At 40.8% G+C, this 17,662-nt stretch overlaps 1 protein-coding gene across 2 annotated transcripts in view; it reads right to left on the bottom strand.

Moving 5' to 3' along the window:
• LOC111231096 (collagen alpha-1(XI) chain-like) overlaps positions 1–17,662 on the bottom strand; it is an 86,586-nt gene that overhangs the window by 51,594 nt on the left and 17,330 nt on the right. For both annotated transcript variants that reach the window (XM_022758083.1, XM_022758082.1), the window contains exons 5-13: positions 13,986–14,114; positions 10,162–10,251; positions 9,734–9,832; positions 6,938–7,237; positions 5,748–5,813; positions 4,611–4,652; positions 4,166–4,228; positions 1,463–1,537; positions 861–944 (exon numbers count right to left, since the gene is read on the bottom strand). In XM_022758083.1, the coding sequence (XP_022613804.1) occupies positions 861–944; positions 1,463–1,537; positions 4,166–4,228; positions 4,611–4,652; positions 5,748–5,813; positions 6,938–7,237; positions 9,734–9,832; positions 10,162–10,251; positions 13,986–14,114 (948 nt within the window). The remainder of the gene's footprint in view (positions 1–860; positions 945–1,462; positions 1,538–4,165; positions 4,229–4,610; positions 4,653–5,747; positions 5,814–6,937; positions 7,238–9,733; positions 9,833–10,161; positions 10,252–13,985; positions 14,115–17,662) is intronic.

Raw genomic sequence — 17,662 nt, forward strand, 5'->3', positions numbered from 1 at the left:
ACTTTGTTCTTGTTCACAGTTTACCACTCTGGTCTTTGTTTCTGTTCATGGTTGACCACAGCGTGGGGCTGCCAAAAAGTTGTCTGGAATGTATTTGCAGCCTGATTACTGAAGCAATTCATGCCCGACGTTACACTAAGACCAAATCACACATTAGCATATGTTCATTGTGGTAAACAAATTAATAGAGAGCATTAGCAGACTGCAAATACCTCAAAAAGAAAAAAACTTACAAACTTACAACTTGTCCCTATAATTCACTTTCAGTACATTCCTGACATTTTTTTTTCCTTTTTCCTTCCTGGGGCCAAACCTTTGGCATAAAAGACAAATATAGAAAGGTGACAAGTGCTTTCTAGACATTACTAAACACCAGTTATGGCAGTCCTCCAGCTCCATAGAGTGTTGTGAATGTGTGAATATTTAGTGTTTGTACCACACTTAATCGTCTCCATGTGTTCTAATATAGGTCGCACCTTGCTTAAAGCTGCATATTTCAACCTGTTTTTCAACACCGCTATGGTTATCGAGACCCCTGAGTGGGTGTGAACATCTGTTGTGGCTTTATATATATATATATATATATATACGCATACTACCTAACCTGACATAGGTCGATATTTGGGAATTTAGACAATTTATAGGATGAGGGGGACTGAATAGTGATATTCCTTTTCATTATTTACTACACTCTCTGGGTCATTTAAAATTTTTCTTTTATAAACTTTAAAAAAAAAAAAAAAAAAAGAAGAAAATTAGACCATGAAGCTAATTAGAATAAACCAAGACACAGAAAGTTATAGTTGTTTCCTCCAAACTGAGTAGGATGCACTGGGGACACATTTGCCACTGATACTCACCCTAGCCTGAGATAGGATGGCCTGAGCCTGAGCTTCCTGGGCTGTAACCACAGGTCCCTTGTGTGCCTCACCGCCCGCACGGAACTGACAACCACAAAACAAAGAAGAAACACAGTTAAAATCAAGGAGACTTGTCTCTTTTAACAGAGCGAGACATCTAATGGCCTCCCCTGGTGAGTGTGTTCAAATCTTTTCTGTGTTCTGTTAAACCTATAAAGCTCTCACCATGCCACACACACATACATACCCTGGCATACAAGCACAGGCAGCAGCTCGCACACGCACACTCACACTCACACACACACACACACACACACACACACACACACACACACACACACACACACACACACAAATATGTGTCACCAAGCCTTTCAAAGCAGTCACTGGTTCCACTCTATTGCACCGGCTGACATTTACAAGTAAAGTGATTTGTAACCCAAAGAAAATAAGGTTGTGATCCTTTGGCCCACTGGTGATGCTATGAGGTAAACGTACTAAATGAAGTGAGTTCACGGACTAATGCCTGAGATGGAGGGTGCACAGTATGTGAGGAAAATACAACAGAGCCCAGTGGGCATGTGGAGAGCGGCAGGACTTACTGGAAGCATCAGAACGGTACCTGGGGGCCCTGGGACACCGTCTGAACCAGGAATACCAGGACGCCCTGGGGGACCCTGGAGATTCAGAGGAGGGAGAAAGAGTTAAAGCACAAAGATATCATGCCTCAGTGTGAATGTTTAATGCAGTTGGGGCGGAGGTCAACAACTAAACCAACGGATATGAAATCTCCATTAGCTACAATAATGCTATTCAAAAGGACTTTACAGTATTTGTTGCTAACAAACATATCTTCAAAGGATTGAATTTCAAATCAGCTGGTGTTTTATTGACTTGCATATCAGCACACAGTGTTTACATGATGTGAGCAATTAATTAGATGTGGTTAATAAGCAGGCCATATATATTTCCCCATGAGATAACATGATTATTTTGCCATTCCTCTATAACACCCTGGAGGTGCTCTGTAAATTGAAAAGAAGAAAAAACTGATAACGGTACCAACAAACAACAGTAGCAACAGTAACAGTGCAGAGACTGAAAAAACTAATCTATACACAGCAAACCCCTTCTTTATCTACAACAATAATTTCAATGGGAAAGTCCTTTGCTACAGTCTGCACTGTTGTCGCTTATTCCAAACAGATAATTGACTAATCCTACTGAGAAGAATAAGACGGGGAATTCAATTGCAAGCAAAGACAAAGCATGTATTTTCATTAAGCTGGCCTAGGGATATTGCCTGCAGGAGTACATTGACTTTATAACAAGACTAAAAAATCCACAGACATGGCCCTGTGAGGTTATAATGCTCATTAGATTCCAGAAAACAAAACTGTTTGATTGAATTTGCTATTCTTAGCTGTTTACCACAAAGTGGGGCAGAAAAAAATGTTTGGCTTTTGTGTGGCAACAGAAGGGAGATTACATTGTTACATAAATTAAAAGGGATCATTTCTTACTACAGTGGCTGTTTTAGGAAATCTCAGTTTGTCAGACCTAGCTAAACTTTCATCGGTCTAAACTGTAATTGTTAGCATCAAGTTGTGATTTCAGATGTGCTTTCGTTTAATGCATGCATGTTAACATTAGCGTGCTAACATATCCACCTGAGAATATTAACATACTAACAGCTTTAATCATGAGAAGTTTGGGGTGTTAGCATGCCATGTTAGCATTAAGCTCAAAGTACAGCTAAAACTAAGGATTTAGCCATTAGTTTGAAAGGACCACTGTCGTGAACGAAAGTGTGGAACAGGTGCAAAAGCATGTTTGGTGGTTACCAAAGTCATTAGGATTCATCCTCTGCGGACCATGAATTATCATGTACATATGTACATATTCAAAAGTAATTTAAATGTTTCATCGGATTCTTAGAACCATGTGGATAAAAACTATTTAGAAACAACACATTACATAAATGTTGTTCATACTGAATAATTATAGTAGGAACAGACAGTTAAATTATAATGTGACTAGATTTTGAATTAATATAAAGACAAAAACTTATCATAACTCAGATCAAGCCTAAGAAGTACCCAATGTTTCCAGAGAAACTAGGATCTATTTAGCAGTCTCGTCATGTGCAACAATCTCAGACTGCTGGCTCAAATTGATGCCATGTGTTCCCATCTGCCTTTTCCCAGAGGTGGTAAATACTCTCCATCCATTGCTGTTACAGTAAGCATAGCAGTGGCATCTAGTGTTAATGACGGTCGCACATGGCTGGGAAAGTGGTATTTCAGTGGAAAGGAGAGATATGGTGATCATGAGAGAAATGAGCCAATCAACCGCGGAGTCCAGGCGGATACTGCGCAACGGAAAACCGCAAGACTACAGAAACGAGTCACTTTTAATCCCCCTGTCAATCCTCAGCAAGGCTGTTTCTCATGGGAGGAAATGAAGGGAGGGGGGCAGACTTTTGGACCAACAAAATGTTTTTTTGATCACTTTGACCCTGTGGAACAATAAGCCTTTTATACTGGTGAGGAGTGCTGGTCATACTGGAGGAGGCGTGTTTGGGTATTTGTAGCTGGCAAAGAATGGGTTAACCTCCACAGACAGAATAGACCTAAAAGGGTGATGAAAGAGGGGTGCGGGGCAATCACCACATTTGGGGAAAAACAAGCTGAGATCCAGCCTTCTGGAGGGGACAGGCACTTATACTGTGTCATCCAATCAATCACATAAATGAGTGGAATCCCACAGTGCTGGGAAAAAAACGGCTTTGAGAAAAGTTTACACTTCTACATATTTTACAGCAATCTTCTCCTGTCCTGTAGCAAACCAATAAAGCTGCTTCTCAGAACTTCTCTTTGTATATTGACAGTTTATGGGCATCTCATTTCCTTGCACCACTCCTCACTAATATCCCCCAACTGCTGTGGTAGCAAGCTGTGTCTAATTGTATTATTCATTCCCTGGCATTGAAACAGTACTTCACAGCTTTCCAATAAAGGGTAAGACAGCAGGAGTGTTTAAATATATATATGCTGACTCCCATTATTCCACAAGTAAGATGAATGGTTAGCACTTCAATTTTGTGTCAATGATAGCCTGAAGACATGTTTTGATTGATACAACTTATGTGGAATCTTAATTGATTGGTGCAAATATGTTTTTTCTTCTTTAGGCAAAATATAACTGTTGATAAATTTTAACATTCTGGATAAGGAGAGAATGGGTCGCAGTGTTCCTCAAAAACATCTGTAATCAGCTGTTAAATGAGGCCAGCCTTCACTCACCCTCTCACCAGGATCTCCATGGGCACCTGGGGGACCCTGCAATCCTGGGGTACCAGGAACACCCTGAAACCACACACACACAGACACACATACACTTAACATATTATATCCCAAACTGCTGCTAACCAGCATTCCCACCACAGTCAGTCTATCCAATACTTCAAATGCATAGGCCAACAAAGACAGAGGAAAAGACATGGGTTCAAAAAGAAATAAGCCTCAAAATAAAATAGCCCCCAACCCCCCTTCCTTCTCTCTCTTGCGCTCGCTCTCACACACACACACACACACACACACACAAAAATTCACATTTTGACTGTCTCTCCCAACTCAAGCTTCACTGGCGATCAGGACTGACGCTCTTTCCATAAAGACATTTTTTCCCTCTTTAGCTGTTCTCCATCTGTGGAAGGCAGACAGGAGTGTGGGAGAACGTGATACTCACTGCTTGGCCGGGGGCTCCTTGGGGTCCTTCTACAAGCATCCCCTGAAAAAGGAAAAAGTGGATACAGTAGCATTATAGGGAAGCCTGTAAATCTGCAGGTAGGAGAATAGGGGAAGAAATGAGAGTCAGTGGGTGCTTTGGTTTGAGGTTGGAGAGTTTACTTATAGCTACATTAATAATGCTTCAGCTATATGATGCTTTGTTCTATAATGTGTGTGTGGTCAAAGATTTGGATGGGAGCCTGTGGTGGTACAGATTGTATGGGAGGAGAGACATTAACTGAAGCTGCTATTTTAGTCAATGTTTAGGCTGCAGTGGTGAATTGTATAGGACGGCTCTCAAAATAACTTATGTAGACAGTGGTTGTTTGGTCTATAGGCCAAAGATGAGAGTTAAATCTCATTAGAAGGGTAGCTTATCTTGGTTATAAGTGCCTCAGTAAAGTAAACAAGACCTAAAGTTGAGTTGTATTGAAATGTGAAATAAATGTACACATATGAGAGTAAATCACATATGACAGAGATTATCTGTTCAAGATAACTGATGAAAGAAACCCTATTCTTCAGAAAATATGCAGAGAATCTGATTCAGGCTTTTATAGACTTATAAATCTTTGTGTGCAACAGTTGGAAACTCTTTGCTGATATGAAAGCCAAGTCAGCACTAGTTCGGAAATATGCCATGTATCTGAACATTTGTTAGCTAAAATAAAGATAGAGGGATAGCTGCTAAGCTAGACAGCTAAGACAGCTTACATAGATAGACGATGTAAAAGTAGTGTGGTAATGTTCTGATAGACTTGTGCTAGCAAACTATTGTAAGCTACCAGCTAACAACTGCATGAATTTGGCAGCAAAGCCCGTTAGCTTGCTAGCTATATAGCAACTCCGTGCTGTCCTATAACTACAACATTAGCAGGCTAAATACTGTATTATCTAGTAATAAGAAGTTCACCTGTTTTTTGATATTATTGTTTCTAATACATTAAAGTTTGTGAATGTGACTTATAAAAAATGTACATGAATGTGATTTTTCTGGTGCCGAAATTAGCTTGGAAAAACTATATAAAAAATGTCCTCTTCAATTGTTAGGTTTGTTTTCAGAATTAAGACACATGAGTACTAATACTTCACTTACTGGCTCGATAACAGCAGGTTCACCCTTCTCTCCTTTTTCCCCCAGGTAACTTTGACCTCCAGTCACCTATAGACATAAGACAGACCAGGTGAGCTTTTTACACAGTCACAGGCCAGACATTGATGCATAAGGTCGGAGCACCCAGGGTTTGAAAGCCAAAAATGGAAAATGTGAGACCAATGAGCAGCAGATGCCCTGTCTGATGCCCTGGATGTCTTCTCTTTCATAGAGGTTACTTAACTCTAACAAAACTGCTAAGAAAAGCTCAGCAAAATGCTGACTGGTCTTCTGCATGCTTATAAGGATTTAGGTAGTTCTCAAGGCAAAAAGCAGGTTTTTTTTCTCTGCCTGCTGGAAAAATAAACCTCAAGAATCATTTTGTAAGAAGCTATAATTTAGAATTTGGTCTGACTCCTATTTATTAAGCTTCCTAAAAGCCAGGGAGTGCAAAAAAAAGACCCCAACTGTGCACAAATGCAGAGGTCGTTACCTGACACTATCCATACAATGACTTCACATGAGAAGAATTCCCAAACCACCTACAGCAGTGTGTCCAAAAACCACTAGACTGTACAGTTAAGGCTGAAGATGAAACTCTTTTTAAGGGCTGTGGTGTCCTGAGATTGTAGAGTTGAGAGCACTAATAAAGCAGTACAGATTAACCCAAAGCAGACAGATCTCAAGCCAACATCCAGACAGGGACTGTGTCACTTCCTGCCTCTAAGAATCTGGATCCTGAGGCAAGGAAGGGGGCTGGAAACAAGCCACGATAGACACTGGCTCAGCAGATATTTCTGTCTGGTTTTCGGATATTGATCTGGATGACCGAAAAAACATTTGCTAAGACCTGGTTTGTCATCAGGTAATCCAAACAGATCATTGGTGTGATAACTAGGGAGAAGCATGTCTTTGATAAACAGCAGAGGTCACGGGGATCAAGAGGTTATGGAGGGCGTTTCTGTGCTGACAGCTGGGTCGACATCTGTTTATCTCTAGGAGACTTAGATAGACAAGGTGTGCGTTTGTGCTTGCTGGTGTGTTTGTGTTTGGTGAATGTGCAGGCAGAATGCTCCAAGCTATAACCTGATACCATTAGAAACAACAAACAAAAAGGGTACTGCAAACACCCCATCAACAAATGCCACCCCCCACCCCCCCATACCACATCTCCAAAACACACCAGCACTTACACTGCTCTCTCTGATTTCTCTCTCCGCTGGAACACCAATACCAAACTCTTCCTCATATGTTGCAGGTGTAGGCTTGGCGTCTGTGTAATCGCCATAATCACCATAGTCATATGGCTTTTCTACGAACTGTTTGTTGTCATATTCCTTCAGGTCGTACTCCTTAAACTCGTACACGTCAGTGGCATGGTCCACCTTCTCTTGGGCGTCCTCAGGGGCAGCAGTTTCCACAGCTTTTGTGGGGTCCACCCCGACCTGTTCCACACCAGTGATGTAATCATCCACTATTTCACCATCGTAGCTCTGGGATCAGTCAAGGCATCGCAAAGCGGCGGCAGGGGTTGTTAAGATAGGAGGGAACATGAAGGTTTGGTTAGTGAGATGAAACCATGTGAACAGCTTGAATGATTCACATGTATCTTTATAATATGATTCACAGTCAAAGAATTAGGATTTAGCACTTTGGTTAACTGCACTAACATTATGGACATCAACTAGGTTAAACTCCTTTAAGGAAAGTTCAACTTAGTAGTGCGCACATCCATGTGTCTAATTTGGGACGGCATCCAAAACTCAGCATATGTGAAAATACACATATATTTTGTCAACAGGCATTGTTATTAACATTAACATCTACAGTATAATCACATTTAGATGTCCCAAACTACTAACACATTAATGCTTGAAAAAAGTAAACAACAAAATAAGGTACACTATGTAAAATATACATATGTAAATATACATATGCTGTAAAATTACAGAATAACAGACTACGAGGTCATTCAGACAGCATAATCTTTACATTTCAATCTTTGTCAAAAGATCCAATACAAATGTTACACATGCACAAACATCTTCTCACAAATAATTTAAAACACAGAATCTGAGGAAATGTGAATGCACTTTTGGTTTATATGCTTTGCCTTGTAAATCAAACTGAGCTCAGCTTTTTGAAAGATGTCAATCAGTGTTGCACTTAGATGAATCATCAGACATCTAATACTGACAGTGTCTTGAGGGAGAATGTAGAAAAAACCTCACATGTAAATTTTGTTCTTTTAGGCATCCTTCTGTGAGGTGAAAGTTGTCACACAGCCTGTGCAGTCTTTGTAAAACAACCTGTATTTGAGCGCATTGCAGCTCACCAAAGTAACTCTTTTCTTTATGGGATCTTACAATAGTGCAAGACATCAAAGGCTGAATTACTAGAGGTTACAAATATTCTGTAAGAGTGCATCTATGTTCTAAACAGGTAATGAATCAAGCAGCTTTTTGAAGGCTTAAACTCTTTCCGTTTCTCTTTATTTTTGCCAGCTGGCCAATCACTCCAATCTTATTTATTCCATGGTACATTTATTGAGCATCTAACAACAAACCACAGACCATGGCTATATTTAGGTGAGATTTAAATGGTTGGGAATATTTCAAGCAACATTATCTACCAGCAGAAAAAGCATTACCCAAAGTACTAGCAGTAATAAACCCCCCCCCCCCCCAAAAAAAGTACGATAAAACTATAAATACATGCACAAACTGTAGAGCATAGCAGAAATATAAACAACCACTGACAACACAATACTGCAACACACTTTTATTAAAAGCATCCACCAACTGTACTTTGGTCTTGGGGCAATCTGACCCTGTGACACTGTCTAAAAAGGTTTTCCAGCGCATCACATTCCTCAGTCATCAGACAAGTGTTCCAACATGGTTCAGCATATGTTTAGTTTCTGTGCTTAGCCCTCCAGCCTGTCATTTTAAATGAATGTAATGTCTCAAGCTGAGTGAAGCTGCGTTATCCACCTCAAGGTACATCACAGTACAATTGGCAGACATTTGGCTGGCGGAGCACCCGGCCGTATTGTTTTAGTTTAACCCCCAAATGTTCCCCATTATGTAGTGTTTTATGTGATGGTTTAGCACAAATTAAGACAGGATCTGCCAAATTCAGGATATGGCAGAAACATAGGGGGATGCGTCTGTCTACTGATTTTCCATTGGTTACAGTTCATTAAATAAGTTTTCCTGCTTCGGTCTTTATCCAGACTCTATTTGATGGCGGCGGTTTCTCGTGGAAATCAAGGAGGGGAGTAAGCTGTTTGATGTTAGTGACGCCTTGTTGGGTTTCAGCCTCAGAGGCGATCATAAAAATATTTTTTGTCGTTGTTGATTCCCTACAGTTTTATTGAAATTTCAAACCAATTTTAAAGCAGTAAAGCAGGAATTTCAAAACAGGAATCTGGATATTAATTGTCAAGTTGGTGAGTCAAGTCATCGAGAATTTTCCACAATAATAAAAAGTGTATGCAACTGGGGAAAGTTTGAACCAATTATTGTCATCGAAGCCTTTCTAATTTCACAAAAATCAAGAATATAGATAACTCGTCATTAAAATACCAAATAAGGTTGTCAACCAACTGCCAATTATTCACAGCTGTTAACATGTTTTCCTAGAAACTGGGTATATGGTCCAGGATTTGTCAGAGTCTTTTACCACATAATTTTCCAAACATCCTGAACATCTGCTGACTGCATTGTAGAAATGGGTAGAGTGCAGTGGATAATTTCCAAATCTAATATACATCTCGTGACATGGCAATTTGGATATTTCATGTGTAGAATATGGTTGGGCAGAAATAATTCTCTATTATGTCTCTGCGCCTCTATATACTTGTACTGTAAACTCTTGATTGTCATTTCATATCAAAAATCTCTAAGAGCATTTTACTGTAGCTTAGTCATCATACGTGTTACTTGGTTCATAAACAAAAATGAAAAATTCAACTTTTTTTTATTTACCTGTCCTTGTCCTCCAGTCTCAGTGGGGGTTTCAGGCTGACTTCCATCCACTGTGGTGTAGTCATACTCACCCGTGTAGTAATCTCCACCCACGTTTGTCTGAAATCAGAGCAGGAACAGCACAAAGTGGAGCATTACACATTTGACATAGTTTGATATAATTCAACCCATTATAGTTTAGTTGAGAGCTTCTTTTAATGCAATAAAAGAAGGTAAGGGTGATAGCAGAGACCTTGTGTTATGTATATATAGTAGTGGATCTATTTAGCATATATTTTGCTAGAAGATAAATATTAAAAGAGAAAGAGAGGGCACGAGGGAGACAATGAAAGACTGAAAAGGCTGGCAGGAAGAAGAGATGTGGTGGTATATGTGTTATTCATGGCAAGAGCCATGATAACAGTATTATTATATTAGTCAAGTGTTACCTCAGTCTTGGCTCCTTCAGTCGGGGGAGCGTCAGTGGTTACTGCTCCTTCACTGTAGTCATAGAACTCACCATATTCATAGTTAGTGTACTGTAAGGAAAAAGGGATGGGGAGGGGCAATCAGTTAATCAGTGCCATCATGTAAATAAGGCAGCACAATGTCACACAGACATGTTGTACATTATTTACATGGCGTGTAAGAGCATGACATTCATACAACGGTTTTAATGGCGTTGTCATGCTATTTCTGAAATAACATGGTCAAAATGATGAAAACATCACATCCATATTAGAAAACTGAACTTCTTCAGCATATGGATGACAGCAGCTTCTACCCAAACCCATCCCGAGCTTCATGTGACCCTACTGAGAGATTCATGCCTGTAATGAAACCAATTTAGATTCTTGTTTGCTTACAACAGGATGTTAGAGGGTTACTGTGATGCCAGTGAAAACTTATCTGCCTCTACTGTTTAATTCTGTATGCCAACAATGGCCCCGGGGTTTCATTAATTGGCCCTTTAAAACAGAGCGCTCAAGCTCTCCTGACTCATTGCATGCTGGTAAGTTATGGGGAGCACAGAGAATACAGTAGCAGGGGGTAAAACCACTGTTACAAAATCCTGCGGAATTAAAAGAGTCTCTGCAAAGACAACATGTGTTAGGTCTCTTACCATTTTTTTTCAAACAGAAGATTTTGGTTTGGATCTTTAAAACATTCCCTTAATTATAATATGGTCTGTTTGGTGTATTATGTCGCTGTTTATTTACTCTTGAGCAATTATTCCAACCTGACCCACCAGAGAGGAAATATAATACTAAACATTTAACGACACAGGACTGTAGTGGCTTATGCGTACTTTTTAATTTAAGGATATAATTCAACATTTTGGTAAATTTGCTTATTGGCATTCTTTAGCTCTGAAACTCTACACCACACGCATGTCTGTTTGTTAAACATGAATCTGCAAAAAGTTAGCTTAGCTTAGCATAAAGGCTGAAACCAGAAAGAAACAGCTAACCTGGCAGTGTCCAAAGGTTAAAACAAAGACCGCCTTCTAAATAATGTTATACTTAGTTTAATCATTAAAAACATCAAGTTAGCCGTTTAACCCATGCCTCCACTTTTTTATGAAGAGTGCTGGGCTGCTCCACTGTCGCTATCCTGGCAGTGTCTGACTCAACTTGACTCCCGGATAATCCAAAAATGGGGAAAGAGGTGGGGCATGTGTGGAGCCAAGACTTTGTTGCATGCTGGTTTGTGGCAAGCAAACGCTCACCCACCTGTCACTCAAGTGGCAAGCCCTCAATTATGCAGAACTTTAAGCCTTAATAAAAATTTAAATGGCAGAAATTTAAATGGGGGAAATTAAAAAGGGGGAAATTTAAAAGGGGGAAATTAGCTATAGAGACCAAATATGTTGTTTGTACCAGGCTGTAAACATGTTGCATTTTTCTGCTGTAAAGTTGGTTATTTTAACTGTGCTCGAGTCTATGGGGATTGACCTGCTTTTGGAGCCAGCCTCAAGTGGTCATTCGAGGAACCGCAGTTTCAGTGTCGGTTTCATTTTTCAGCCCCAGATGTTGCTGCTTGGTTATTTCCCAAAATGTCAACCTATTCCTTTAAATCACCAGTGCCCACAGATATTTACTTGCGCACTGCCTGCAACTCATATAATATTATGTAATTTTGCCATTTAACCACTTTAGCCCTTTATCAAAAACCCCTGTGATTGCATTTTTCATTTAATTCTCCAAATACTGTCAAAACAGAGGCGAGGTAGATTAAGTTAACAGAACAGCCCCTGATATGTAATGCTCTATCAGCACAGGGAAAAATATTAGTCCCTAGATAACTGCGAAGCTCATAAAAATAATACAAGATCCACGGCCTACTGCAATGCTGGCCTGGCCTCCATTCAGTGGCCACGAGAAAGAGAGCGAGGGGTCATACAAGAGAGAAGCCCTGGCAAGACCAACTAGACTGACTGACAGGGGAAACAGCGAGAATGAGAGGGTCAGAGAGAAATATAAAGAAAGATAGAAAACGAAGGAAGGATTTAAAAAGATTTATGGTGCTGAAGTGCTTCGCTAAGCTGAAGGTCTTCACCAGAGGCTTGGATGAAACGCATAAATACTGAAGTATGCTCATAAAAAAAAAAAAAAAAAAGGAAAAAAAAAGCCCCCTCTTCCTTCTCTTGCATCACTTTCTCTTCCTCTTTTAATCCAGCTGCAGACATGTGGCTCATGACTGCAGAACCAGCATGCTCCAGGTCAAGGAGCATCTTCAGAGGCTCAGGTCAAAGCCGTCCTCTGGGCTTTTATAGAACTGTAGAGGTTTGGTTTAAAAAAAAAAAAACAAAACAAAACAAAAAAACACTGGGGTATTGAAGTTCAGACCTCAAAGTACACAAAAGCTTTTTTTCATTACCAAAACGCTCTGTTGGGATTTGAAGTTCTACGACAGTGATTTGTCCTTTGGAAGAAATATTTGTCAGTTCTGCAGGAGGAAATAAATTCTTTAAAATAATGAGTTGGAATGTAGGAAAAACATTCCTGTTATAACTGTACAGAAGTCGACCAGATTTACAATGTTCTTGAATCCAAACTGTTCCCTGCTGTCTATTTAGAACTGACAAGCTCCTTGTCTTGGCGCTGAAGAGGAACCTGATGATGAAACAATATTTTCCAGGACATGGTACCAACTGTACAGCCAATATTTTCAAACAGAGTATAGGCTCTTGATTTTTTTTTTTTTTGTTAACCAGGGATCTAAAGTCTACTTTTCCAGGTACTGGGAGTCTAGCTGGGGAAGGAAAAGCTTAAATTTCCCTGGGAGTCTGGGCAGAGCCTGCAGAACTCGTTAGTGATATAAATCACGGGGCCACTCCAAAGTGGGCTCAGACTTCGTGGCAGGGAAAAGGGAAAAGTTTCCAGAGTGAGCTCATCAGTTATTTAGTGAAATACTGAAGGAAAATGTCAGCCGACAGAAAGGCTTGAACCAGCAAAATAACAAAAAATGAAGCCCTGACACAAAGCACTGTATTTCAATGGAGAGATTTGGCTGAAGAGGCTACAAGGGATGTTTTGGAGACACTGAGGCAATTAAATTCAAATTTCAAACTGAATTCAAACTCAACACTATTTTGATATGTCAGCATGTTTCCACCAATAAAACAGACTAGAAAAAGAGGCAGATTAGAGTTGAGTTATCTACTATTACTATGTGACTAGCTGTCACAGACCACTGTGTATGGCACTGAAGTGTTCTCTGTTCAAAATGGGGCAGAGGGAACAAGGGAACTTGATGATTTTCACATAACACAGACTGCCCAAACAAATATCACTTCCACAAAAATGTCCAAAGACAGAGATGTTTTATCCTCTTGAAAAAATATGCACAGTAGCTGGAGTACCACTATAGTTTTCATTGCTTTACACAAAAAGTGGCAAATTCCAGTTTGACTTTAAGTCACCCTGTTTTTCATTTTGATCTACTTCATTTATTCCTCTCCAAGCCTTCTGTTTTATTGTCTTACTTCATCTTTTGCTTTCTTACTTTTAAAACACCACCCAAGTCCAAAGGCCTCTTTCCAAATTCCTGTTATCATCCTTTCTAAATCTCATTCTCCAGCTCACATTAACTTTTACTCCCTGCTTCCCTCCCTTTTTTCCTCACTACAACTATTCCTCCTTCCCTTCCTCTCTGTATCCCCCCCCCCCTCCTTCCCCTCCCTCCATTCCTCTGGACAACCCTCCCTCCTGAGCTCTACTCCTAAATCCGTCCCGCGTAGCAAGCCTTATTCGCCCCTCCAGATACTGACCTCGTCCTCAGGTTCCTGAGCCTGGGGGGTGTCGTGGTGGTTGGGGGTTTCACAGTCAGGGCTGTAGTGTTCACAGTAGTCATAGGCTGCCCTGGGGTCTGCCACTATCAGCAGCTGCTGGATGTCACCCTGAGTGGAAGAAGAGAAGAAGGAAAAGAAAATCAGCATGTCCACAGAAGCCATGTCAACAAATTTCACAGTCTATAGAGTCATGGAGTGGGAATTATTTATCCCCTCTGCAAATTCCCATGCCAGGGTTTTCTTTCATCCTCAATTTTACTCAGCATAATATCAGGGAGTCTGCTGGATAATTTGCAATGCTATACACGTATGTTAAGGCCATCAATTTTATTTAATTCAACTTAGTTTCTGAGAAATCAAGTTTTTTCCAGTTTGGTTTGGCAAATGGCTCTAATACCCAGAAGCCTCAGCCACTGTTGCTGAGGAAGAATAGCTAATCAGAGGCATGAATCAGAGCAAAACTGATCAGTATCTGCAGCTGTCAAATTCACCCAAAATTTATTCAGAATCAGAAAGTGAATTTAATCAAACTGTGAATTCTCCATGGGGCAAGTGGTTGACTTTTCTTCTTACATTTTCATGCGCACAGTCAAAGAAACAAATATTTTATGACACAGTTGCTAATCTTTTGCACTTATAGTTCAACTCACAGTTGTTTTATGTCCCTCTAAGCCTCGGACGTGCTCCAACTGTCAAAAACCAAGAATTGTCTATGCAAAAAATGGATGTGATTTTTGCTCCCTGCACCTTGACGCCCAAAATAACTCCACTTAACGTACAATCAGAGAGTCTTTCTCCAGACACCACTCACACTGTGCATATCTTTTTCTCTTTTCATGATTACAAATAGAAACCAAATGTTAACATCCATGAAGAACTCATAGGTTCATCCTCGCCTGATTGCTCCAGATTTGCACCAATGTAGTGATAATATAATGTGACAATAAGACAACAAGGCAGATGTTGGGGAGCACCAGAGGCAGCAGTCTCTTGACTGTTAATTACATACAGTCTTATGGAATAAATCAATGCTTTAGGGGAGTCTGTAAGCTTTAAGAAAGAACTGTTGTACAGTCCCCCTCACTCAGCCATTAGGGACGGCAAGTCCCCTTACACAGCAGATAAATAACCAAAGTCTGTACTTATCTTAGGCCGTCTGTTTTTCATGAGCTTTTGGAAAAGGAAATTAGATCCCCGCTCCCAACCCTTCCATCAGCCAAAGGCTCTCTTTCCATGATCGTCTCTGAAGGAATTTCTAAACCTGGAACTGCTATGCCACTGATGTGGGGAATGTTATCTATACCCACCGACCATATGGGGACCTCAGCTGACCTTTTCCAGAATCCACCTGGAGTTAGAAACTAAGAGGACAAATAAATGGGGAGAATAACCTAAGTGCTGAGTGAAGGTGAAGGTGAAGGTGGGAAGAGAGGCCGCAATCAGGGTGGCCCCTAAAGAGGCAGCGCATACATGAAGATTGCATTAAATTACAGGAGGCAACATCTGTACAAGCTTAGACCTCTGGAACACATTTGATATTCATGGCCTCACACTCCCGTCGTACGTGACCAGTAGAGCTCAACGGGGCATTGAAAAACCCAAACAACAACGATAACGATATAAATACATTTTACATATGGAATAATGTTTCAAACAGTAATGCCCAAAATCACAGTCAGTTCCAACCCTCGTCTGTATCAGGTTTGCAGCCGGGAATTTTAAAAGCAAACAGAGAAGTACCATACAATACGTGGCTGCAAACATGTGACTGAAAGGTTGCCAGTTCAATCCTAAGACTGCAGAATAAAAATCTGCGTGGCGAAAGTGAAAATAGTTCTCACCCCTCCCCTGAGCAAGGCATTTAATGCCAAACTGGGGCCAACAAGATCAGACTGTGGTTGTACTGGGCAGCTTCCAGGTGTGAATGTGTGCAGTAGGGCGTTTCTGCTTATTGAACCTACACTCAGTGAAAAGAGGGGGAAAATATCCTTCTCACATGAGTTCACCCTGCACTTTGTGAACCTCCACTACAATGAACAAAAACTACAATGACAAACAGAAGGTCTCAAGTTAACGACTGCACCGCAGCCTCGGCATACTGTATGTTCTTCTTAGAATTTAGCACAAGTGGATCCGAAGCCAAAGCCAGAAACGGAGAGGACAGTTAAAATCGCAGACACTCTGCATTTGGCAGAACCTCTGTCTGTTTCCTCCTCTCTCTGTCTTCCTGTGTCCATGGACAGTAACTTTTCATCGTCATTCTTCATCACTCACTCGTTTGTTTTTTAAATCTTAGTTTGTGTGTGTATTCAGGAATTAAATAAAGTGTATAAAACAACAATGCATTCAGTAAACAAGAAAATATGCCGGAGAGAGAAAACATCACACAGGGCTTGTCAAGAGACCACACACACTTAGCCCATTTATAAAGCCAGGCAGTTATTCAATCACTCCCATTCTTCCCGATCGACTTCTCCCTCACTCTTCCCCCTCTCTCCTTTTACCCTCTGCTTCTTCTTCGTCTGCATCTCGGTGCTTTTGTTGATGTTATTGTCTGGATTGTGCTGCACATCTCTCTGGCATCTGCTGAGGTTCCTCCTCAGAATTCCAGCAATGATCTACAGCAATGCCCTGGCTCTACTCAGAGCTGACACAGACACAATGGGATAAATCATCCATCTGGGGCTGCACTGCAATCTGTCTTTCTAATGGGCTCTGTGTACAATGCGCATGTGTGTGTGTTTAAATACAGTGTGCCTCGACACATGTTGCCCTTCATCTCACACTGTAACAACAAGCATTCACCGAAAACTAAAAAAAAAGTACATAAAAGGATGAGACTGACTGATCAAAGAAAAGAGAGGAGGCTGGAATCATCCTTCCATCTACATTTCACCCGTGGGCAATCCAGTTTAAGAGAAGGCAAAGAGCTGCATCAGTCTCTTTTAATTAACACACCACTGTTTTTTCCTTGAATGTCAAACACTACCGGATTCTCCCTAGGCTAGGTGACCCTGACATCTGCTGCGAAGAGCATCCCTCCCAATCCCACAAGCATAAGGAACAGAAGTCAATTAAGGAAAATAACTGGCAGATGAATGATCACCTAAAAGTGAGTGGTATTACAAGTCTTCAGCAGACCATGAAATCTGTCCTTGGTGTTGTATTAATAGCAGGATGTCAGATAGCAGCATCTGAATGTCACTCAGAAGGTAAATCGGGGGGGGGGGGGGGGGGGGGGGTAGCGATCAGGCTGAGTAGCTGACTGCTGATTATGAGCACACATTACCTCATCCGCAGGCATCAAGCACATAACAGACTTTAGAAATCAAGACACAAACTTTGATCAGATGCAGACAGCTCCTGCTGGCGCCGGATCAGAGATGACAGGAGGCACAGGGGTTTTCCCCATCCTGCGTTTGTTGGACTAATTTAGAGACATAAACAAAGATGTAGTCTGTGTTTGTCTCTACAAAATTAAGGCCATGCTTGATTTAGAAACTTTATCAACATTAGAGTGTCAATTTCTGGAATACAACCAAACCTCAATCTTAGCATTTTTTTCAGGGCCTCTGGACATTTTGCCCTGATTTATGCCTTACAGGCTTCTTCTTAGGCTGCACCTAAATCCTGCCTCATCTTGCCAGGGTGGGCAA

The sequence above is a fragment of the Seriola dumerili genome, unplaced genomic scaffold, assembly GCF_002260705.1.
Source record: "Seriola dumerili isolate Sdu_G_001 unplaced genomic scaffold, Sdu_1.0 BDQW01000291.1, whole genome shotgun sequence".
Classification (NCBI taxonomy): domain Eukaryota; kingdom Metazoa; phylum Chordata; class Actinopteri; order Carangiformes; family Carangidae; genus Seriola; species Seriola dumerili.